The sequence below is a fragment of the Ostrinia nubilalis genome, chromosome 8 (genome assembly GCF_963855985.1).
Source record: "Ostrinia nubilalis chromosome 8, ilOstNubi1.1, whole genome shotgun sequence".
In the NCBI taxonomy this organism is placed as follows: Eukaryota; Metazoa; Arthropoda; class Insecta; order Lepidoptera; family Crambidae; genus Ostrinia; species Ostrinia nubilalis.
This window is the reverse complement of record NC_087095.1, coordinates 7,839,913-7,866,265: the sequence shown is the minus strand read 5'-3', so window position 1 is coordinate 7,866,265 and position 26,353 is coordinate 7,839,913. Positions and strand designations below refer to the sequence as shown.

Sequence of the window (26,353 nt, the reverse complement as noted above, 5' to 3'; positions counted from 1 at the left end):
TTAGAAGCGAGGCGGTCGCGGTCCCACAGGCTGAGTTCGAGCGCGCGATCGGCTAACTCTGTCAGACGGAGGCCGCGGTACGTGACGGTGTGTTCTATTGCGGTCTGTAACGTTACTTACCAGAGCCAAGCGAGAGCCTGATGGCGCCCATGAAGTCGTTAGAAGCGAGGCGGTCGCGGTCCCACAGACTGAGTTCGAGCGCACGATCGGCTAGCTCTGTCAGACGGAGGCCGCGGTACGTGACGGTGTGCTCTATTGCGGTCTGTACCGTTACTTACCAGAGCCAAGCGAGAGCCTGATGGCGCCCATGAAGTCGTTAGAAGCGAGGCGGTCGCGGTCCCACAGACTGAGTTCGAGCGCACGATCGGCTAGCTCTGTCAGACGGAGGCCGCGGTACGTGACGGTGTGCTCGATTGCGGTCTGTACCGTTACTTACCAGAGCCAAGTGAGAGCCTGATGGCGCCCATGAAGTCGTTAGAAGCGAGGCGGTCGCGGTCCCACAGGCTGAGTTCGAGCGCGCGATCGGCTAACTCTGTCAGACGCAGGCCGCTGTACATGACGGTGTGTTCTATTGCGGTCTGTACTGTTACTCACCGGTGCCAAGCGAGAGCCTGATGGCGCCCATGAAGTCGTTAGAAGCGAGGCGGTCGCGGTCCCACAGGCTGAGTTCGAGCGCACGATCGGCTAGCTCTGTCAGACGGAGGCCGCGGTACGTGACGGTGTGCTCGATTGCGGTCTGTACCGTTACTTACCAGAGCCAAGCGAGAGCCTGATGGCGCCCATGAAGTCGTTAGAAGCGAGGCGGTCGCGGTCCCACAGACTGAGTTCGAGCGCACGATCGGCTAGCTCTGTCAGACGGAGGCCGCGGTACGTGACGGTGTGCTCGATTGCGGTCTGTACCGTTACTTACCAGAGCCAAGTGAGAGCCTGATGGCGCCCATGAAGTCGTTAGAAGCGAGGCGGTCGCGGTCCCACAGGCTGAGTTCGAGCGCGCGATCGGCTAACTCTGTCAGACGCAGGCCGCTGTACATGACGGTGTGTTCTATTGCGGTCTGTACTGTTACTCACCGGTGCCAAGCGAGAGCCTGATGGCGCCCATGAAGTCGTTAGAAGCGAGGCGGTCGCGGTCCCACAGACTGAGTTCGAGCGCGCGATCGGCTAGCTCTGTCAGACGCAGGCCACGGTACGTGAAGGTGTGTTCCCATCGCGGGCTGAGCGTGCGTCGCGCTACGCCCGTCTTTTGTTTGGCCAGGCGACCACGCTCGGGGAGGAGATAGCTGAAAAGGAGAATATGAGGTTAGTATACTCTTAATCGTAAAACCACAGAATAATAATAAGTAGGTACTTCGTACAGAAGATTTTCTTCGCGAAGGTATTTAAAAAAATGTATGCTCAATGTTGTTAACAATATGGTGTAATTTAGCTTGTCTCAAGAGTCGAGCACCATTTTGTTGACAAACGTCAGTGATCGGTACTGCGCCGAAGACATAGGGCTGACTTCGGTAAAATGATGTGTGACGTGAGGTGCCAAACTGCGAAAAATGGCGGAGGAAATACATGTTTAAGCATGAATTATATTTTGTGTTTCTAATATTATTCAGGCAGTTAAAAATACTGCACAGTATTAATTACACCACCGTTTTTACATATGGTTTATTGTCTTTACAATGCAAATGGGTGAAGAATACGTGCGTGCGTCAATACTCGCTCGTGATTGTCCTGTCGATTTGGTATCTCAGGAGGGGTAGTCGCGCGTGTTTTGTTTTCGATGCAAACTCGCGGAGATGAACAGGCCTGGTAAAACGTAGACGCAAAAAGTAGCTGGTGAGCAAGACTTAGTAAGTAAAGTACATGGCAGCTCTGAAATTGAACAGCTCCCCCACTTATTTGGCAGGATTTCGACGCGAGGGTCATTGTGCTTTAACATGATTAAAATGTCTGCGAAATTAGAACTCGCAACAATAGCTGAGTTTGAAGACAAACGAAGTTAGAAATAAGGCGTCTATTACAAGCTTTTTTTTAACTTCGTTTGTCCAAAAAAACCTATTTAATTAATAGTCTTGCTATAAGCTCGTAGACATTTTGCTAAATGTTGTAGACTGCTCAGGTGCTGTGCAAATTGCCAAGCATCAGGGGGTGACACAAGTCGCGCAGATTAGTACTCACTGGCGCATCTGTATGGCAAATCTGCGGTCTATGTCATGATACGGGGGGGTGGGGGGTGCAATCGTCTTTCAATCTTCGAATCGGTAGGTAACCCCAAAATCCTGGGGGGTGCCATAGGACTTGTGACGTGGGGGGGGGGGGGGAGCGCCCCGGGTGCCAACCAATGCTACGCCGCCACTGTGTATTTACTCTGCTAATATGAACATTACCTCTTGCAGAACACATCAGCCAGTCCCGAAGGTTTGGTAGCGGCCAGATGCTTGGCCTCTTTGACGAGGACGTGCAGCGTGCCTTTACCGCGCGCCTCCGCCGCCTCGAACTTCAGCGCGATGATGAGGTCACCCCGCGTGCCGGACTGCTCGTCAAATTGCTCGGTCTGGAAATAAATAAGTTTTTATTGGTCATGTAATACACAGCTCAAAAAGGTTTAGTAGTTTGGGGTATAATCGATCGACGAAGCGTATAATCTCGTGCGATGAAGTGCACAAACTCGTGCATTGAAGTTCAAAAACTCGCGTGAAGTGCACAATCTCGTACATTGAGGGGCACACACTTGTGTAAAAAGCAACGAAGAGCACAAACTCATGTATAGAGCAATGAAGTGCACAAACTCGTGTATAGAGCAATGAAGAGCACAAACTCGTTTGAAGTGCAAATCTCGCGCATTGAAGTGCGCAAACTCGTCTATAGAGCAACGAAGTACACAAACTCGTGTATAGAGCACCGAAGTGCACAATTTCGTGCGTTTGTGCACAAACTCGTGCATTAAGGTGCACAAACTCGTGTACAATCTCGCGCACTGAAGTGCACAAACTCGTGCTATTGAAATGCTCAATCTCGAAGTGCACAAACTCAGACTCGCCACAGCTACTCCACTCACCCTCTCGTGCAGCTTGTGCCACGTGGGCGCGGGGTCGTCGAACACGACGTCGGCCAGCGGCAGCGTCACCTCGCCGAGGAAGTCGTTCCGCTCGAACATGTCGGCGTGCCACGCGCTGAGCCACAGTGTCCGCGAGGACAGCGAGGCCAGCGGCTGGACGAGGCTTGGCGATGTCAAGTGGCTCATAACAGAGCGACGTATTACAGAGCAGTGCTCGTGAGAGGATATGCATACTCCTGGCACGAAAAGTACCTAGGTACCTACTCGTGCGACGAAATGGCGACTAAATGCAGACACCCTTGCGATGTGACGCGGTGCAACATAATGTGCACATGTATGCGACGGAATAGCGACAAAATACAGACACCCTTGCAATGAGACGTAGTGCACATAGTAGTGCGACGAAATGCAAACACGCGTGCGATAGCAAGGCGACAGCATGTTTCGTTTGCCGAAGTTACATACTCGGGCGACACAGTTTTTATGCAGCTGACGCCCTGTAAAGTCATACTCGCTGCAGCCCCACTCGCCCTCTCGTGCAGTACCGCTCGTCTCGTACTAAGTGCACAAACTCGTGCGACAAAGAGCACACAATCGTACTTTGACTCGTGCAATCGACGCCCTGTAAAGTCCCACTCACCCTCTCGTGCAGCTTGTGCCACGTGGGCGCGGGGTCGTCGAACACGACGTCGGCCAGCGGCAGCGTCACCTCGCCGAGGAAGTCGTTCCGCCCGAACATGTCGGCGTGCCACGCGCTGAGCCACAGTGTCCGCGAGGACAGCGAGGCCAGCGGCTGGACGAAGCTCAGCGTCTCTTCGAACACGGGGTTTAGAGTGTTCTTTTTTACTTTAGTCTTCCTCTTGCCAGCTTTGGACTTGTCCGGTAACAAGTACACCTGGGGAATGGAAAAGAAAGGTGACAGTGACATTTTGTTCAAATGAGATACAACTGCAACCAAATGATCTGTGTTTCTAGAATGTGCACTTCGTAAAATGCGCACTTTTCATACTAATATTATATTATTATTATATTAGAGAAACAAATTCTTGAACCTGTGTTGAGAAGTGCGCTTTTTGCGAAGTGCACAATCTGCGCCAGACATTAATAAAGAAATATTTATTCTAGAAAGTTTTTTATTTACACAATGGCTTGAAACAGACTGACGCGTTAGTGTAGTAATTTTGTTACACATTCTCTCTCCTAACTTGTATACCTACTAAGTACCCCTTATTCAAATCGCACTACAACAAGTAAGTGATTATTTACGACTGTGAACATATCAGTTGGTAAACTAGCCCGGAATCTGTATGTCTTTGGGTCCAACAACCAAAATTTCCCACACCCATGCGCATATTTCCAAACTAGTACACCTTAAAGGCACTTTTAAATGCCTAGCTACTACCGCGCGGTTATCTTATAAAACTCAAATAAATAATCAAGTTTCCTTAACGAATGTTCATTCAATTAGAACGATTTGGAAACATCCTACTATAGCCATTCCTGGCATTATTAAGCAATAATATGGTATCACAAGGACAACTATTCTTACTTGTTACCTATGTAGGCGATCACTTCGGGCCAAAGTCGATGGCCGCCAAAGCGTTACGGATTAACGCTTATAAAAACTTTATTTACATAGAATCTTGATTGGGCTGAGTGTATTTTTATCTCTGTATGGTCTTTAATCAAACTCCAATTAGCAAACATAAAGAGTAGTTCGTTGTCCGCTTTATTTAGGTATGTTGGTGTCCAATGACGAGGCTTTGGAATAAATGATTTATGTACCTAATTGTGGGTCGTTAATCTACATTACATGGTAAAAAATAAAAAGCCTATGCTTCGTTTAAAAAAACTATTCCTTCATTCAAAAAGGGAGCCAACTGGCAAAAGAGGGCTTACTAAGGCTGGGTTGCTGCATCATCTTACAGTAAAACTGAGACAAACATCAAGGTAGGCAACTTCTTTTTTAGATCGATTAATATCTTCGCAGCAGATAGTTATTGCCGATAACTTAACCTTTATTAACCGTAGTTCAATTTTAAGCTTGCTTACCTTAACGTAAGGATCAGAGCGGTTCCTTTTGGTGTCGACGGGCGCTAAATCGCGGCATCTCTTGACGCCCACTTCCAAAGCGCCCAGGCGGTAGTTGTACAGCAGCGAGAATTGGACTTCCCCGCGGACTGTCACGTTGCTGCGGGTACCCTCGCCAGCTCCAGAGTACACAGAAGCCATGGATTCCGAACGCGCCTGGAAAACGAAAAAATACAAATAAATACAAGACACAAGCAAAATAGATGAAACCTGAAATAGTTTTAAAACGAATAAAATAACCTATCTTTATTTGTAACAAGTAAAAACAAATCTTATTTATTTGTGAAACTTATTCTAAATTGAAGAAACTAATGAGATTTTTTCGCATCAGCGCAGCCATCTTTAACTTTGATAAATCAATTGAATCAACGTTGTGTTTTCAACTGTCATCGACGTGATATTATTGTTCAATTAAGATTGTGCTTTAAATATTATCGATAATAAAACTTAATAATTTATTGTTCAGACAGGAAACGAAAACAACACTGAGTCAGATGAAAACGGGCGGTGAAATTAGGTGGTTACAGAATTCCAGCATGTACTTAACTATAGTTACATTATAATATTTTAAGTTATCAACAGAAATATACACCTGACACGTTATGGGTTGTGATCCCACGCCTACTGCAGACTGAAGAGAGTTCACAATGATTCTGTTTGCTTGCATTATCGCCTGTCACTCGATACCGTACACTCATTATGTCACACGATTCGATGTTTGTAATCCATTTTCCTCTTTCAAATATTCAAATCAGTCGTTGTATATTAATTATTACACATTAGCATAAATGTAGGTATTTCAATTCCTTGTTTGATCAATAAATAAACACGGAATTTTAAAAAAAAAAAATTACAACTCGCTAACATACAATTTAGTGAATTACGAGTACCGTATTAATTTACAGCATTAACAGGTGTTATCGAATGTCGGATGTTTTATTGTACAAAATAATTAATAAAGTACCTACCTACTCGTACATGTTATAAAATAACTCACGTTCACACGAAAAACACAGTAAAAAGCCTACTTTACACTGAAGTGGCTTAGATTTTAAAATCAATATCAATTAAAACAATCCTGATTGGGCAGTAACTTAACTTTAATTATTACAAACTATCCCTAGGGAAATGTATAATTAATTCGTTCCTTTTACATAAATTAATCCACAATCAAAACCCTAAATCGCATTCATTATATTAAACACGTTAATGTCCTTGTTTAACTGATATGATATTATTTTAATAGCTGCCGTGCAATGGATAGAAAATAGCGGACCAACAAAAAGCTATAAATAAGAAAAAATAACACTAACCGTTTAATAATATTATCGTTCTACCCACAGATTTCTTTTAGTCAATTGGTATTACGTATTTTTGTTCCGCTGAGATAAGCTTATAAAGAAATAATAACAAGAACAAGTCAATGTAACAAGTTGAATAATATTCAAGAGGGTCACGTTAATTTTGACTAGTTAAACTGAAAAGTTATACTTAAAACGAATAAAACTTGAGTAAATTGGCCGCACGCCATGCCATTAATAACTAAGACATTATTTACCCTATGCATTTCTTCTTTTTAGGGTTCCGTACCTCAAAAGGAAAAAACGGAACCCTTATAGGATCACTTTGTTGTCCGTCCGTCCGTCTGTCAAGACCCTTTATCTCAAGAACGCGTGAACGTATCAAGCTGAAATTCACATGAAATACTCAGGTCTATTGTCCCTTTAAGCTGTGAAAATATCAAACTTCTAAGCCAAGCCAATCAAAAGATACAGCCGATTATGTCGATATTTTCAACAAATTTTCGACACTCGCAAAGGAATCAAAACCTACAGGATACTTCCCGTAAACTCAGAATCTTGAAATTTGGCATAAAGCATTGTCATATAATGCAAATATAGGAAAAATTGCGAAAATTACATTTTTTTAGTTATATAATATAATAAAAATATTTTAATAAAATGAAACTTACTACCTTATTTCTCACGAACGAATAAAGGTATCAAATTGAAATTTATACCAAATACCTAGATCTATTGTCCCTTTAAGAAGTAAAAAAATCAAACTTCTAAGTTAACGCGATCAAAAGATACAGCAGTTTATACTGATACCTTAGACGAATTTCCGTCACACGCTAGGGAATCAAAACCTACAAGGTACTTCCTGTGAACTCAGAATCTTGAAATTCGGCACGAAGCAACGTTATATAGTACAGATAAAGGAAAAATTGCGAAAATGATAAATTTGAAGTTATATAAAATTTAAAATATTATTTTTGCTTACATGACAAAATATTTTTTTAATAATTATAAACTTACTACCTACCCTTTTTCACATTAACGCGTAGAGATATTAAAGTTGAAATTCATATCAAACACTTCTTAAATCTAATTGCCTCTAAACTGTGAGAAATTCTAAATCAACGCAAAAATTCAAAACGCTGAGGTAGGTACCTACCTATAATGCAAATATAGGAAAAATAAATAAAGAAAAAATAATCATACCGCATATTTTGAAATTCGCCACTACTCGCAACGGAATCAAGTAAGTAATTTGATTTAATACGTCATAAATTGTAAACCGCTACGTTTGTACGGCGGAACCCTCGGTGTGCGAGCCCGACTCGCACTTGGCCGGTTTTTTTTTCAAGTATCGTTCCCGAGCTCATAGTAACGTGTTTGTGTGTGTCACAGAAAAAAGTTTGAATAGGTACCTATCGCTGCAATAGACAGTTAAGGTAAACGGCTACTAGTTCGTGATAGTACGTAAGTTCGTAAGTTTTTTTTCTAGCTCAAATAACAAGCAATTGGAATATTATTTGTAAAAAAATTTCATTACTACAAAAACTCTATTATTTAGGCTATCTAAAAAACCAAGTACCAACATTGTTGCGCCAAAAATGAGAGCAATACGAAGCTTCAAACTCTCAGAGAGCCAAAAACAGCCGTGCGGCGTGCAAAGGTTGCTCTCACCGTAAGGTTAACGCTCCAACTTCTTAAGCTTATAGAAAGGCGAAGGAACGTCCATTTGAATAAAACTTGTAATAGTGGTTTCATGTGTTCCTTGACAATTGATTTGGCTTAGAAAAAGTTATATGAAAAACGTAGAATTCCTTTAAAATTGCGATTAATTGACTCACGAAATAGCGTACATATTATTTTTCGGGTGTCCCCTATTTCGTGACACTACCGAATCAAGGATATTATGGATAACATTTTGATGCATGGTTTTTAAATAATTATTTATGACAATTGAAATGTAAGTTATGAAACAAATAATGCATTTATTTATGTTTCTCATAACCTAAATTCGGTATATGTTTCGTTCACTAGAATTTATATGACACGAGTTTGAAGTTCACATAAATGACCAATTTTAAGATAAATTGGCATAAGTACTATCAGCGTTATTTTGTTTTTAATTCGATTTGTTTTATTTATGTAAGGGGGTAAGTAACACATTTCTAATGGTTATATAAATATTTCCACATATTGTTAGAATTAACAAATCAAATTTTTTAACGTAGGTACATATGTACCTAGCTAGACTCACATAATTTCTCATGAATATTTCAGGTAAGTAATATCGTCAATTTCACATAATTATTTTATTCTAAATTTATATTATCGTTTTTAAATTTATTAAACCCTTAATCATTAATAAAAATCCTAACTCGATGCATAAAACCTTATCCCGAAATAGGGGACATGAGTTCACGAACTTAGAAACAGAGCAAAATTTTATCACGAAACAGGATCCAAACAAGAGGTCCGCAGAACAATTAATATAAAAAAAAGTTCAAACTATATTACTATAATTTATGTATTAAGTTACTGTCAAAAGACCAAAGTTTAGCATACAAAAGCTTTCATACTGATATCATGCTTGGTTATTTTTAAATAAAATGTTAAAGTCGTAAGAGCCTTAATATACCGAAGTAGGGGGTACTTACCTTATCTATGTTATTTCCGCAGGGCCTTGCACTTTGCACCACCCGTCAATACTAGTGTTGTGTATGGCATGTGAAACGGGCCAGCCAACCGCATATGGCATTGGGCAATGTGCTTTATCGTATCTACCTACACTGTCACACTTTTAAGGGATTAATGTCGCAATACACGCCGCTCACAATGACATGATTAACAATTATGTATGACCACTAAACAAACCCACGCGGAATCGTGTTTGAATTGGGGTTATTTCGTAGTAAGTACGAATGTTCTTTTTTTCGGTGTGCAAAAAATAACCAGCATTATCGTTGTTATTAGGCCTTATCAAACGTTAATAAGCAATCCTAAAACGGTACCTATACGATAAACAAATAATACAATACGCGCATATTTATTTAGATTTGCTGTAGTAATGTTTTGCAAAACCTTGTTGTTCGCGAAGCATGTCGCAAGACGCAGTAACACGTACAATGGCCGGCGGGGTCGCAAAGACAATACTGGTGGTTACACCTGTGACGATACTCACATTCGCACAACACCTTTATCCTATGAACCAAAAGAGCGGCTTTAGGTTAGCAACAAAGCCGGTTTAAGACGGCCGTTTCACCACAAAATGATTTCATTTTATGCGGTAATGTAAATACAATATTCGATCTGATACAAGGATATGTTTTGTGCTCGACTAATAGATAATGGCTGTAGATAAATGAGTCAGTTTGTGTTATTAAATTATTATGACTCTTAAGATCTAAATGGGACATTAGGCTGGTTTGTTTGTGTTTGTTGACGTTTATTCAAAATCACATATTTCTACTTGGGCCATTTTTTTTTGTCGCGAAGGAAATGCTTTGCGCACCGTCACCACTGCCGGGGGACAGGGTGGTGTGTGGGACTACATTACTGATGTACCTAACGGACCAAAGTACCAAACCCGATATGACATCATTCTTATACTGGCAAAACGTATCTAAGTAGGTATAGTTCGTTGATTAGGTAGGATGAGGCCTGACTACTGAGATAAATCTGAATTTCGAAAATTTTGAAATAAAATTGATCAACTGGAGAAAAAAACTATCTTTACTAACCTGAAGTCCACTCCTGTTGATGGGGAATCGATCTCGGTCCAACATGTCCCTTTCGTGTGGTAGCGGGGAGTTTGATCGCCTCGGCAGGGTGGCATGTCCCGGCGACAATGTTTCTGTGACGTATACTTCATCTGAAACAAAAAAAGAACTTCAATAAGACACCGTATTGTATTTTAAATAAAATAAAATTATGGGTGTGGTTATTGTTTGCATAAACTGGTGCCAATTGTTAAAGCGCAGTCACGACCGTTTGACCTGAATGGTATTCATTAATCAGGTGCTCGTACGATTACATTCGCTAAGATAGTGCAGACAAGAAACTGTAAATAAGTCTTGTTTCACTTGCTTGTATTATCATTTCAATCATATCTGAATTAATTATCAACAGAAAGTTAAAAGCCTGCAAATTAGTCTGTCTCGGACATAACACCATGCCTAATGTAAAAACTCAAGTGTAGAAGTAATTAAAATTGCTGAGAAAATAGAAGGTGCTCGAAAACGGTTAATATTGGTGCCTTAAATTCTTTCTGCTTAAGGTACCGCTATCGTTCCGCAACTCTATCCATTCGTCGCGTTTTACTGGTCGACACTTTTTGCCCCTCGTCAGGGAGTTATCGAACCACTCCAAAGACTTCAAGAAGGAGTCACGGCACTCCAGGATTTCATGAATGAATGAGACTTTCTCACCAGACTTGAGGGTACTGCTCCTGCTATTGCCGGCAGAATTCCTCGAGTTAGCAGATTCGTTTGCACTGGGTGTTTTTCTTTTTACGTGGTATTTAGGTGTACTAAGGCTTATTGAACTTGACATTTTCTCGCTAGACAAAAGCAGCTTCGTGGTTGATTTTGATAAGTCATCGTCGACTGCCCTAGTGACCGTCAACGCCGGAATTTCAGTTTGGAATTGCTCGCGTATGGAAGGTACTTGCTTCTCCTTTTCTTTTTGCAAATTGTAACTTTTCTTTAATGGCTTCACTAATGATGCATGTACATCCTCTATCTGCGAGTTTATGATTTCTTCTTTACGACTTGATTTACAGCAACACGCACAACGCAAACAATCGTATAATGTCAGTTTTCTGTCACTAGAATTTGTGCTATACACGTTTACAGGATAATATCTTCCAGAAGCTACATCATCTGGATGTGATGATGTATTTCCGAAAGATAAGTAACGTAAATCCGAATTGGCGTTCGTTGATGACGCCATTATTAAAACACTGAACACGACTGAACTGAACAAAATAAATTCACTGTATGTTAATTCCGAATGAAATCCTCATTATCGTGTCCTGTGTGCTGGGATTGTTTCCTGTTATGGTGTAGATATGCGATAGCGGTCGCGATACGGCACTATGCTAAACGCACTCGCAATATCACTGATTGAACAAGCCCCGCAGTAGTCCCAGAGAACAATTCGTGTGCGTTTTCATAGCAGGGCCACAATTCGCAATAAAAAATCTTTTACTTTAGTCTTTGTCTAATTGGACAAAATGCAATGCTTCCATAGGAAATAAAATATCTTGCCGACCATCAAAGTATTTTTTATAAGATTTATAACTTTAAACAATTTTAGCTTTCATTATTACATACATAAATGTATCTATGTATCAGGGTTTTAAAACTAGCTTACAGCGAACAATAATAATTGTAAAGTTTTTCCTATTTAATACGTCTCCACCTACCTAATTACAAACATAGACAAAAACTACATTTAAAATTTACCGACCTTCGGAATGCGAAATGTCTTCTTGATCCACACATAGCGTGCTCCAACGAATAGACTTCAGTGGTTTTCGATTTGATTCCGTAAATAAAGACTTGGTAGATGTCGTCAAAGTGCTGCTCTTACTCAAGTGTAAGGTAGGTAAAGATGATTTCAAATTATAAGGCAACGATGAATGATCAAGCACGGGAGTGGTATCCCTTTTGGTTCGATCAGTTTTTGTGATAGAATCCTTATTTGACTCGGCTTCGTGGAATTCTCGGACTGTTATTGAAGAACCAGTATATCCGGAGTCAGAACCATTGGAACTTGCGTTGTCTATCGTTACTTCTTTATCTTGTTGAGCAACATCACTAACAATATTTTTTTCAGTGATTGTGAGAGAGTCCCTATTTTTTTCATCATGGGATTCTGGAACAGTTATTGAAGAACCAGAATACTCGGACTCGGAACCATTTGAACTTGCATTTTCTATCGTAACTTCTTTATCGTGTTGAGCAGCATCACTTACATTAATTTTTACATTGTTTGTAAGAGAATCCCTATTTGTTTCAGCTTCATGAAATTCACGCACTGATGGGCTAGTATATCCGGAATCAGAACTATTTGAGCTGGATATAATTTTTTTATCACGCTGAGCAAGATTATTAATGTTTTTCTGTGTCCCTTTACAGTCTGGAACGCTCAAACTGTCACATATTTTATTTTTATTTTCAATTTTAGGTAAAAATGTATCTCTCACATTGTGTTTTTGCTTGGGGGTTGAAGTTTCAATTTGTACTTTATGAATTATTGTCACGTTTTCTTCTGGCAATTTTTCTATAAAATCTGGATCCAGTTTCATTTGCTGCGTCTTCATATTTTCTTCTAATTTTTTACCAACTGTGTAATTTTCACTTACTTTTTGTTTTAATGAAATTGCTTTAGGTTTAGATAATTCGGATGCCAGGAACGAATATAGTTTCAATTTATCCCGGTTTTCTTTACGAATTTTGGACAATGGCACAGGATTTGGATCTCTATCATCATTTTCCACTGTGAAACAACTCCAGCACGACACATCATCATCACTTTTCACTATCTTCTTTTTATCACTGACCATCTTAACTTCTTCACGTGTAACTTCTCAACGAATACTCTATAGACTAAACTCATTAAAAGGCGACAAAAGTTTATATAACGTGCATAATGAGAATATTAATAACGTGTTTTAAACGACTCTAGTATGTCTGACCTTCGAAAAAAATCGGATAAAAAATATTACGCAACAATTTGGAACGATGATCTAGAAAATTTCTTAAAATAGGTCATTAGATCAAATAAAATAATGTAACTACATGTTATGTTTTCTGTTTTTTTTTAATTATTCATAATTTATAAAGTAAAATAATAATATAATTTTATTAGAAGTGAATAAGTTACAAATATTCTCAGTTCTATTAGGTGGACCCGCTGGCAAAACGCACATCACATACATGAGCCTGATCTAATTAAAATTAATTCTCTCGGGTCAGTGGTTCATGAAACCAAATTCATTATGTTTAGGGTTCTCACCATTTCATCAAGAAGAAAAATATCAATAAGTCTTAGTATTGAATAAATATTGGAAAAAATGTATTACGGAATTACCTTCATTCTATTACGGTCGTGGACCAGTTTTTACGCCATCTACATAAAAATGTAAACTCAAAAACAAACTAATAGATTGAATTACTAATTAATTGATATTACGCAACTATGGTAGATAAAAGCCAAGCCTAGGAAATGTGTAAGACAACATTCCTACATGAATTTGCAATTACGATTTATTTTTAACTGAATTTATTTCCCGAAAATAACAAATCCTATAAAACAAATACACGTTTATTTTTAATACTAAGTGGCAGCTTGTAAGTCAGATTATAGAATTTTATTGCAACAAAGCACCTAATACAACTATACATAAGACACCAGGTGTACATCGTCAGTATAGAAGGCATTATTATCTGATTTCACACAAACGCATCAAACCAAGAAGATTTGAGACAATTAGTTGCAGTCTCGTAAGCTGCACTTTTCACGGCATCATAAGCCGTATTTTTGTTTACGTAAGAACTAAGTTAGTTTGTACATGTGCATTGTGCTTTGTCCATGACCGTCAATAGCAAGTCGACGCGACGCGCGACGCGTCCGTGACGTTCCATATCGTGCGCACCACACCTGCGCAAGCGTTTCATCAACACTTTTATCTGTACAAGTGGTAGAAAACCACCAAAACATATTAAGGGATCCGTAATACTTACATAAACGCATTAAAAACAATCGTAAGCTATGTTAAGTAATGGTTTCCTCGATTACCTTATCTCAATATGGTGCAAGAATGATCTGGTTTTAATTTTAAACCCACTTAGTGGCTACTTAATTTCGATTCTAAAAAAAACTTGCAGAGCAATCAGTTCATTGAAGTTCCAATTTTAACAGAATTTACAATAAGTAAAAATTAGGTGCTTAGTTAGTATTAAAGGTGGCATGTGTGTCCGAATAGATTTCATTTGTCACTTTCACTGCACTTTCGTTAAACAATTTGCCTTTTTCATTGTATTCTGCCATAAGACACGTACGAAAAAAAAGTTGTGAGGCGATTACCTACTACAAGTAGTTTTTATTTTTCACACAATAAATTAATTCGATTAAAATTCTAGGATAAGTAAAAGAAACATATAGTGAAATTATGAAGTTGCAAATAGAAATAGACCACAGTGACAGCACTTTTCCAGAGAAAGTATTATATGGCATAACATAAAGTTAGATTTTATAACTAAGCCACTTAAATAGAAAGATAATGCACTAACATAAATAAGGTTTACTAGACACGAGTCTTTAATTTAAAGTAAGTACTAATAAAACGTCACAACCATATTGGTTTTATAAACGAAGCATATCTAAATATAATAATTAACTTGGTTTGAAAGCCTACTTCACTTTCCATTGAGTTACACCAGAGGTAAGTAGGTGATATAAATTCGATTGTGGCCAATATGCAAATCCGCTTAAGCAATTGCAAGATAATTTTGATCTACATATTAAATCAGTGTCGCCCCCGCTTTGGTAGTTTGGGAAATCTTGCTAGAGCAGGTGATTGTAGAATAAAGCATCAACCACACCAACGACCCATGATAGTCTGCGCGACCTGTCATTGGCCTATGATCACGCTGCGGCGATGCTGGCCAGGTCAGGTTTCTGAGTTGAGATTTTTGGCTTAAGCGTGTTCATCTTCAAATCAACATTCAACTCTTTTCATATTAAATTCATCTTTGGGTAGCACGCCCTGGCTGGAAATCTCAACTCAGACCGGGCCTTAGGTTCGTATTACAGGATTTCAATATTTAGCTCAATCACAGGACAAAACTGAGATTGAGTCTACTTTTGGGAGTTCTTTTATAACGTACCTACCTACCAGATTTTTAGTTATTTTTTTGAATATGAAATGAGTGGGTCTTTGTATTCACCATCGATAAAAAATATGTCGTGTCCAATGGATGTTGGTGTGCTTCCAATAATAGCTACATCCGAAGCTTTACAATAAAATGCCGAGTACACGTAACGACTTGGAAGGGTCAGTACAAATACGTAATATTTAAATGTCAGACGATTGTCTGACGATGACCACAATTTTTATCTCAATTTAAATTGCTCAAGATGCTTAAGTAATGTAACCAGATACTGGTTTGTTAATTGATAAATTATGTATGGCAGGTGTTTAGCGAAATTAAACTTAAGTATTTTAGTTTATTGACGTCAATATGATTTATTTTAGGATTGAGGGTGATAAAGTAAAATTGTTTTTTTGGAAAAAAAATGTTACCTTGTTGTATCATCAGTATGGACCACAGTACACCTTGTATTTTATTTGGGGAAGTGTCCTCTAAAAGTTGAGTAAGCTCGCTAAAGTTTAATCGAGGTTGCGGCATTCTACCATCTACACAAATATATTACAAAACAGTTGAACTGTTTAATGTAAATAATGGTAATGCAACCTTCAGTGTGAATACTTGGCATATTTTTTATTCTTTAGCCAGTAACAGAAATTTTATTAATTACGAACAACCTAAAACCTAAACTTAAAATCCGTATTAACCCGGCGTCAATGACGCTGGGTCATATTGACCCGAGGCATTTTCAAACGTTCATAATTTTTTTTTGCGTTCATTTTGTGGTTCGGGCGTTCGTATAGCTGGAGATAAAACCTCCCTTAGTCCATTCCGTTAGTTAAATCAGTGTGACTCCGCTTGCGTAGCGAGATACACAGGCTTCAAATTAAAACGGGTCATTATGACCCGGCGTCATCGGTGGCGCGGTGATTTTGTGGCTTACTTTTATTCGCTTATTTTGTGATTAGTGCTAGCTTATGTTATTATTTTTTAAGTTTTAGTCAAAATGGCTTTGTTAAATGACCCAGCATGAATGAAGGGCTGCTAGAAGAGTCGAATTCCGAGAGTGAAGCATTACAGGCTGTAATAGCCAAAACTTAGAAATGGCAACAAATGTGAAAAAGACGCAAGTAATGTGGACTCAGTCTTCGGATAATCTCAACCTTGCATTAGTACGACGCCGGCAAGTGCGTCATGCCACATTTACATGCCCAGATCATTTGATTACATACTGCACCAGTTTCAGCAGTTCCATGGTTCTGAATGATCAAGTAGAAGATTGATCTCATTGTATTTGCTTATAAGAAGTAGATTTTATCTCTTTTTCACTATATAACATTGTTGATTCCTATAAATACTAAAAATCTTTACCAAAAACAGAAAATATAGACTCATTGTGTTTTTATACATTATTTTTTCATATTTTGTTAAAAATTTATAAAAAAAATATTTATATTATGTATTAGTATTATTTTTGTTTTATTAGCTCAGTAAAGAACCCTACAAACATAGACAGTAATTAAAATTAAAATTACTAGTTCAATCTTCTTGAAAAATTATCGATGAAATATGGGTCAATATGACCCGGGGTCATCGTCTTTGCAATTATTTTCACGTCATTGGCGCCGGGTTAAATATCTAAGGCTTGAAAAAAAGCTGAAAACTAGTTTTCATTAAAAATAATAAAATATCAGAAAAATGATCACGAAATAACTCAAAGGCATTATGACACAATATAAAATAGTTTTAAAATAAATAACAGCTTTTATATGGAAATACAAATGTGTACCTGTTTAATTGATAGCTCAATTTATTAGCATTTCCGCGTGGGACGATAATAATATCATTGTATAATAATACTAGAGTATCGATCGGAATCTTTACTTCCTTGGTCCACAATAATGTTAATGCGCTTAATTTTTTACAAATAATCTTAGGTTGAGGTTGCATCATCTTACTTTGACTTAAACAAACGTCAAAACTGTCAAATTCCATATAATAAACACCGGTTATTGTTATTAGTTACTGTTAATAAGTAAGATGAAAATCCAGCCTTAATGTTACAATTTCATTGTTTTCTTTAGGTTATTAGACAATCCACTGATAACAAATATGTATTTTAATTTTCAATATCTTACAGCACGTCCGTATGAGTTTACCTAACATAATGCAAATGCAGAGATAACAAACCAAGTATCGCGACCCTGACCCGGCTAGTGTATGAAAAGCGGAGGCTGCGTTGCGACAACGCGATAATTAGTTTCCAAACTTCGTGAGATTTATTACTGCTTTTGTTTAGACTTAAGAACAAGACTGCTCAACTCAACCCTAGGCCCGCGTAGTTTGATCTTAAAATAATTGACTTTTTATTGCGCTTGTCCTGCTGAGAGTAACAGAAATAGGAATGTAAGTGGCTGAACGACTGAATCCACCATTTGGCCCGACCTCTTCAAAAGGTTGAGCAGCCGTGCTTTAGAACATTGCTAGTTCTTCTGGCTATGGCAATATCGCTGCTTTAGCACCATGAAAATTCTTGTACAGATTTTCTACTATTTTCCAAAAGGTTATTGTAAAAGCCTCTCTATATTTTTTCTATTTTTCAACCGACTTCAAAAAAGGAGGAGGTTCTCAATTCGACCCGTATGTTTTTTTTCTATGTTTGTTACGCGATAACTCCGCCAATTATGAACCGATTTGAACAAATCTTTTTTCGGCGTATAGATAATACCTCAAGGGTGGTCCCATTTAAATTTAATAATAGAAAAAACAACCCCCAAGGGTGGAAAATTGGGGATGAACTTTTTTATACGCAATATCTCCGCCGATTATAAATCAATTTGAACGATTATTTTTTTGTTGAATAGGTATTATCATAAGGGTGGTTTCATGCGAATTTGAAGAAAATATTTCACCCCCAAGGGTGGAAAATTGGGGATGAACTTTTTTATACGCAATATTTTTAATTTTTAGATTTTTTTTGTGTTCACGCATTTGAAGTCGGTTTTATTTTTTTTAAAAGTTAATTATCATGAACTTAAAACGATCGATTCAATTTTAAGCATTTCAACAAACTTATTGATAGGTGTTTGTTAGTGGTTTGATAGGCATTTATTTAATAAGTTGCCTACTAAATATTTTATTTTATAATAAGTAGTACGGAATTAAATAGGCTCGTTATTTGCTTTTAAAAATGAATAAGAAAGTAAATAATGTTTTACAACAACGATACGTCGTAAATAACATTTTCAAGAACTAATAATTTATACTTTATTATGTGCTATAGCTATTAACACGTTATAATGTATTGCTTAATAAATATCTACCTGCATTTGATTGTTGTAATTACAATCACTGCAATCAAAACATGCACTCGTTTACGTCATACATTTACGATAATGACTTCATAATAGACTATAGCTGTAAAAAATTCCACTCATAATGTGTTTTAGGTATTTTTTTACGATTTAGATTAGGCTGCCATCATGACAATATGGGAGACAGAGGAGAATTGTGACATTGTCGATTTTTGATTTCCTACTATCAGAGAGCTTGCAACAGCGCGTATTTTTTAGCTCGAGACTTGAACCACTTGAACTAAAAGAAGCGCACTGTTACGAGCTCGTTAGTCGTTTATAAGTTCCAAAAAATCGACAACGTCACAACTCTCCTCGGTCTCCCCTATGGCATGACAGTGGTGAATATAAGTTTGTCGTAGGTAGCGGACTTTCTTTCTTTTTTGGCAAAAAATTTGGTCATAATCACTGCACATGCTAGCACTGCAAATTGTGCTGCAATGGTCACGGGCATATTTTTTTTCAAATTAGTATTTTATTTTTTCTTTTATTTGAATCACAGTATACATCACATCAGGGTGCCTACACCATGTACCAAACATTCGTGACAGTTTTCATTTCGAAATCGCTTCACAGAGTGAAGTAACTTAGGCACATACAAAAAAAAAGTCGGAGCGAATCCATTTCGAAATTACAACTGTCATGTTCTTGTAACTCTGGTGTGGTTTCAAATGTTCAATAACAGATCCATTTTCAAGTACGAGCTCCTACGCCCTTAGCGAGTTATCTACCATGATTATGCGTGTTCCTTATGCCGAAGGTTAGCTGCATTTTTGCATCCATATCTGCATAAAGGTATGACTGACGCCTTTAATTATGAGGAAGTGCATCGTTTTACGTCAAAGTAACTGCATTAAATGATTTATGATCGAAAATTAATAGTCGAAGACAATCGATTTTTATACATATTGCATGAAAGTGAATGTAGATTTTGTATAAGAAGAACTACTACTTGAGATTAGATTCTTAAGCAATAAAATTCTATTATTAGGATTCGTGAACAGCTCATTTGAATAAATTATACAGAGAAACATCCTAATGAAACCCATTTATATGATACTGTTACTAAGTCACATACTGAATCAAAGTACAGTTTGCAGTCACAAGGCGTGTCCATACAAAACAAAACAAGGTAATTTGCGAACGTTGAATTTACTAATGCGCTGTTAGGTAAATACGTATACATGCTAACGGCAGATGGCAGGAGAGATTGCATCTTGATGTATAAGAACAAAACAATATGCAGCAAAAACAGAAATTAGAAAGGTTGAAACTTAAACAATAAGTAAAAGAAAGCAATTAATAAGAAAAATACAGAAAAATTATACCTAGGTACGGTGTATTAACAACAAAACACTATTTGTTCATAAAAAAAGTAACACAAAATTTTAACAGTGGTTTAAAATGAAATTCGACGTTTCAACGAACATGTAACTTTTATTAGTAAGGCCACAGATAATAATAATATAATACTATTAAATGCAGTTAGTTTTTAAAATTTTATAAAATAATCTAGCATATTAACGAACCATTTTATACTGGCTTAATTGATTTTTTATTAGCACCAGCTTATACAGCAGTAAAAAATTAATGAAAATATTAAAACTAGGTATTTTATTATTTTTATTGCGTCCACGTACCTACTAGGCAATTTGTTTTTTATGCGCTCTTACAAGTGCACTAACGTGTCGCGGTAGAAAGTGACATAAAGCGTAAACACGGATGAATGCGGTTTTCCCATGGTGGCTATAGAAAGTGGCCCGGCGGCTCACCTCAGTACGTCGTTCATCTTGGGCCTATACTTCAGCTGAGGCTACACTACTCGCTTCGATGAAGTACCGAAGTGCCGAAGCTGCGAAGTTACCCGAGTAGAATCGGACACTTCCCCCTTTATACAAATATTAAACTCTAGTTTAAATTGACAGTTAGTATGGAAATGTCATTTTAAACTAGTGTTCATCCCAGGTTTAACTTATTTGTAGTAAAGGCCCCTTTGACTTGGGCGCACAAGGTGGACCGACGACATCATAAAGGTAGCAGGAAGGCGCTGGACGCAGGTCGCTACCAACCTGGCAACATGGAAAGTTTTGGGGGAGGCCTATGTTCAGCAGTGGACGTCCTATGCCTGAGATGATGATGACTTGGGCGCAAAAACCGACAGCAATCGGAAGTCGGACGAGGAGAGTCGAGGTTGCTCAAAATGAAGTGTCTACATACTTCGGCCAACTTCGCGAGAAGTGTATTATAATAATAAGGTTCAGTTGCATCAGTGGGAATGATCATTAACTTTACACCACAATGGAGACCATTACGCTGAAATAACAGTTGTAAGCCGACGTCATTAATTTCCCTTTCACGGAGTCAAACTTAATTATTATCAAAATTTTAAGAATGGATCATAAATTAGATGGTTTAATTTTTGATGAATTCGTCAAAACTGTGATTTATGATTCGATTTCTCTTTTGAGCTACATTTTCTAATAACGTAGCGCCACGAAGAAAGCTAGCCTAGTATAATTTATAGTCATATTCTGTCATTCAATCTTTGATTGTTCAATTTCGAACTAACCGGATCCCATGTATAACCAACTGTAATATAAAGAGCTGTCTTCCTGTCCCGCATCTGAGACACTTATGTCAATTTAGTCATTAATTTTGTAATCAATTAATTAATATTGCCATTGATGGCAGCCAGCATTCTCCTTTTGAGTTAGGGGCACAAAGGACATCATCCACGTTTCATATATTTTTGGTCCAAAATCAAAAGTGCCGGCCAACAAAAAAAAGTGCTGTATTCTGACAGAATACGTCTGCCTTTGCATTTGTTACTATGGCACCAAAGCCGTAGCTCCACTGTGCGTCGAGTATTTGAGATCTAAAATTCATCGACGATTCATACATTTTTTGTTCAAAATCAAAAGTGTCGGCCAATTAAAAAAAAAGTGCTGTCTTCTGACAGATTACGTCCGCCTTAGCATTTGTTACTATGGCACCAAAGCTGTAGCACCACTGTGCGTTGAGTATTTGAGATCTAAAATTCATCGACGATTCATACATTTTTTGTTCAAAATCAAAAATGTCGGCCAATAAAAAAAAGTGCTGTATTCTGACAGAATACGTCCGCCTTAGCATTTGTTACTATGACACCAAAGCTGTAGCACCACTGTGCGTCGTAGTATTTGAGATCAAAGTCAGTCGTTTCATATATTTTTAGAACTCAAATACTACGATGCACAGTGGTGCTACAGCTTTGGTGCCATAGTAATAAATGCTAAGGCGGACGTATTCTATCAGAATACAGCACTTTTATTTTTTGGCCGGCACTTTTGATTTTGGACCAAAATGGATGATGTCCTTTAGTTATTTTGTCCCGATAATATTCTTAGAAACACCACACACACCAAAAGTGTCACCCCAAATCTATTGGATTCAATTGGTTTATTGGATGTTTGGACAAACCACCCAATGTTTGATGCACGAATTGGCTATTCGAATTTGGAGCCAAGTTTGGATCTAACGTATAGGTAATCCCATGCTCAGGAATTATTACTTACTGCGCTGCTGCTTCTCAGCACTGGCCCATTTATTGTCCCGAAGCAGTGGTAGGGTTAATACTGGGACGTGTAAAAGTGCTTTTTAAAAGCTAAGCAGTTGGTAGGGTTATACTGGGACGTGTAAAAGTGCTTTTTAAAAATTAACTTGCAAAAATGAAATGAGTTTTAGTTTAGTTTTAGTTAAACTGACTAAAAAGTTCTCCTTGAGAATCCCCAACGAGGGATAATGAACTTTGTATTGCAACACGTTGAGTTTATCGTCGAGATAAGAGTAAATTGTAAACACAAAGTTACACAAGACACTGTTTCAAGGAAAACAGCTAGAGGACTTCAAACAATGGAAAATGAAATGTAACCATTCAAGAGTTATTCGGTTTTTATTAACAGTTTTAATTAAAATTCTTACTTAATAACTCGCATTGTTTGCATTTTTGTAAAAGCACTGTGGTTTATTGTTTATAAGAATCTTTTTAACAAAATTGTATATGATTACCTAATAAGTCCAATTTGGTTGTGAAAATGGGAAACGAGTGTGTTATCTTTATTTCAATCCAATTTGTATGGGAAGTTGTCTAAAGTTGGTAAATGCTAAAGGAAATTATAAATAGAGGCATAAATCGTGATCGCAGACAAGCACTGAAGGTGACTTATTGTCTATGTACCTACAGATATTTTTTGTTGCATTATGGCACCTATTACCGCTATTTAAGATACGTTATTTAGCTTGATATACCAGTTGCGTCATACAGGCTGTACTGGCCTCGCTCATCTATACTTAGATCACCGGGGAACTGGTCTAAACTCAAACCGCAAACAAATCCGGAACCTGTTTTAATCCACGTTGGTGTTCTCGACAAGTTAACACGGCATGACAACAATGGAGATTTTTAAGCTATTTGACCTTTTTTTTTAACAATAGACCAAGTGCCTAACCAGTTACACGGAGTGTCTGGTGTCCAGTGTTTTAGTTGGACGCCCTTCAATTAGGCTGGGTTGCACCACCTAACTTTAAGCGTAGCTACAACAATAAGTGTTTTTTGTATGGAGTTGGTCAGGTTTTTGACGTTTGTTAAAGTTAAAGTAAGATGATGCAACCCAGCCTCACAAGTTTTAGGTTAAATTTTCAGTCCTATCAGTGTAATTGGTCATGTTAGACTCCGGATGATGTCTAATCAAGTCTGACATAACCACAGTTATTTAAAACAGGATAGATGAATGAAAACGACGCTTAATACTGAGATTTATGATTACCTACATGATCACACGCTTAACGTTGAAATTATAAGTAATGGTAATAGACATCTTATGAATCCTCATAAGGAAGTCAAGAACTAGAAGCTAGTACATTAGTGAGTGCAGGTAAATGCATTGTGATATAACAGCCCATTTGCGGTGTATCTTTACCGCCGGTAACCGTATATGTGATGAAGACAATGTACGGTCCGCAGCACATCAGAATATACATTTTTGTTACAAAGTAACACTTATTCCAATTGTGTAAGATACAATAGTGTTTAGATTTATGTACTGTCTGTGCCTATCTTGCACGCCGCGTGCTCACTCCTGTGTAATTTAAAGAAAAATAAAAACTAGACTACGAGTGGTTCAGTGAAGGGAGATAAGGCAAGACTGGCTGTGGTAAATTAGCCAAACCTACTAATGCTTAATTGTGTAGTAACTGTGTTCCTGGCTATAATTGTAGCGTTAAGAAACTAGTTCCTTTTACGTAAAAGATTGGAATGAAAAGTATCTAACAGCCTTTATTGGAAACACAACAAATACCACTTAAATTCGTTTTTGAAACATAAAGCGATGTCTGAAAAATCTTTTTTATTAGAAACTCAATTAGTTATCATTACCACACCCTCAAGTTGATAAGAAGTTATAAAAGAGGGTTTTAAGCAATTTCAAGCTATCCTTCATGTACAGAATTTCAGAAGAAGACCTGACAACCACTTTTACTTGAAGCAGTGAGATGCACAGACTTATGACACAAAAGTAAAAGACAACAGCGATCTAGTCTCTTCAAACCAGACAATTTGTGGTATGTTGACATGCCATTGACTGTACCATACAACGAAACAAAGCCTATTAATCGGTAACCGACGTGCAAGACCCAGGCCATGCGCAGTGCGCACGGGTTACCCCATCGGGCCTAGTCGCAGTCACGACACTCAATGGAATGCTTGCAATGTGATCATAGTGTCGGACCTTTTGTTGCTAGATCCAGTCAGTTGACATTTCGGCCATTTTGAAAGAAGCGTGACGAATCGCCTTGTTCAATAGTCAATACTCAATAGCTCGTAGAATGCGAGTCGTAACTGCAAATACTTGTGCCATTTGTGAGATATTTAATTTTGCACCAAGTGCGTATATTATTTCCCTTGCGTTTTGGTGGTCGTGGAACCTTGAAAATGCATTCACGGCAGCTGAATGGTTAAGTATTGGTTACGCAAAGGTCAGAAGTAACATCCGATGTATCCGTATGGGAGGCGTATTTATTAAATACTAGCATTTTAATTAATCTACAAATGCAAATCGTCGTCATATAAGATTTAAATCATGACAATTGGATTTCAAAAATACATACATACGAAAGCATAGGGTATGTATTTTTGTATTAAGTACGAAGTTTACAATATTTAGGTATGTCTATCTAATGTTCGAACTTCGAAGTTGTACCTACTCCATGTCATTTTATTTTTAACTTCTGAATATTGTTTACATCATAAAGTCTGAAATTTTAAATTGCTATTAGATAAAAGCACCAAGGTTCGCAATGTGCAATATCAATACAAGCCAGTGGTATAAACGAAGTGAAAGCATTGTCGATAAAGCAATAGACGCCAACAATTGGTCACATGGAGTCGTAAAAAACGTGGCGGCCGTGAACAATGACTTCCGACTTTAATTTCTCTGTACCACGTTCACGTATGGGTAAAAGCGTAATTTTCCACAATGATGCAAAATGCAGTTTTACACGATAATATATTTTTATTGAAGTGAGGGTAAACAGGTGTATGGTTCATGATAACTACCAACATTGACATTTGCAACAAAATTTTTCTTTCCTGGCCAGGGAACAAAATATAGAAATCATAGACTTTTGTGATTTTTTCTAGTCAATAATCTTAGAGAACTATTTTCTCAGCAGCAACATTCTACAAATGCAACTAAATACATTTTTACAGTAACAATATCAAATTCGCAAAAAATACATCCCAATATTAAATTAACAATCGTTCAGCAATCATGTTCCCATCCTGAAAGGTTTTGGAAATCATTCGTCTCTTCAAACCTGAATGGAATATCAATTTTATTCATTGATAAACAACTGTCCTTGAAAGCCTTTACGACGCATGAACATAGCACATTTATGGCGTTGACAATAATAATTATCATACAAAACAATTACGCAATTGCAGTACAAGCACGTAAGTCCTTGAATATGGTACTGTACTGTACCCGCTAAAACTTTCCGTGTAAATCTTACAGTTGAAAAATCCAGAGTACCTATTTCGATAAAAATATAAGCATTGAGGCCCGGCAAGCGAAAGGTTGTGGGTTTGATTCCTTTCATTTAGGCATTTCAATTATGTCAAGTTAATTTAAAAATAAACAGAAACACTGCACTTGAACTCCTGTGTAGAATTAAACTTGACTACCAATCCAAGCAGTGTATGTAGGCCACGATAATCCCAGGAGAAAATTTTATTGCCAATGGGTTCAAAATTGATCAGAATTTCTTTCTTTCAGACAGTAAAATGTTGTTGCCGTTTTCTACAATAATGGTGGCGTTTTATAAATATCACCGTGTGCTGTTTTGAAAGGTGTTACCTCGTTATCATTACCCTTTCAAAACAGGTCGCCTGTTGAACAGACACAGAGAAATAAAACGATAACCGTACGTACAAGTGACGTTAAAAACAGTTTAATTTAATGAATAATCTTGTTTTAAGTTGGCCGCTTTTGGACTTCTTTATCAGCTGTATAAAAGCTTAGCTTTTAGCATAGTTTCTGCTCTCTTTGGTCTGTCTAAGAAGTATGATAGTCTTTATTTATTTAATAGCTGTCTTCGTAATTCGTACCGCCTATGTTCATCAGAAAGAATTTATGAAATATTTTTTCAAATTGCTCC

General features: G+C 37.7%; 1 protein-coding gene across 1 annotated transcript in view; it reads right to left on the bottom strand.

Annotated features, from left to right (window-relative positions):
* The window catches only part of LOC135073857 (uncharacterized), a 99,920-nt gene that overhangs the window by 1,265 nt on the left and 72,302 nt on the right, over nucleotides 1–26,353 (bottom strand). The window contains exons 5-9 of the mRNA XM_063968080.1: nucleotides 10,173–10,303; nucleotides 5,099–5,293; nucleotides 3,687–3,941; nucleotides 2,376–2,542; nucleotides 1,069–1,277 (exon numbers count right to left, since the gene is read on the bottom strand). Of these exons, the coding sequence (XP_063824150.1) occupies nucleotides 1,069–1,277; nucleotides 2,376–2,542; nucleotides 3,687–3,941; nucleotides 5,099–5,293; nucleotides 10,173–10,303 (957 nt within the window). The remainder of the gene's footprint in view (nucleotides 1–1,068; nucleotides 1,278–2,375; nucleotides 2,543–3,686; nucleotides 3,942–5,098; nucleotides 5,294–10,172; nucleotides 10,304–26,353) is intronic.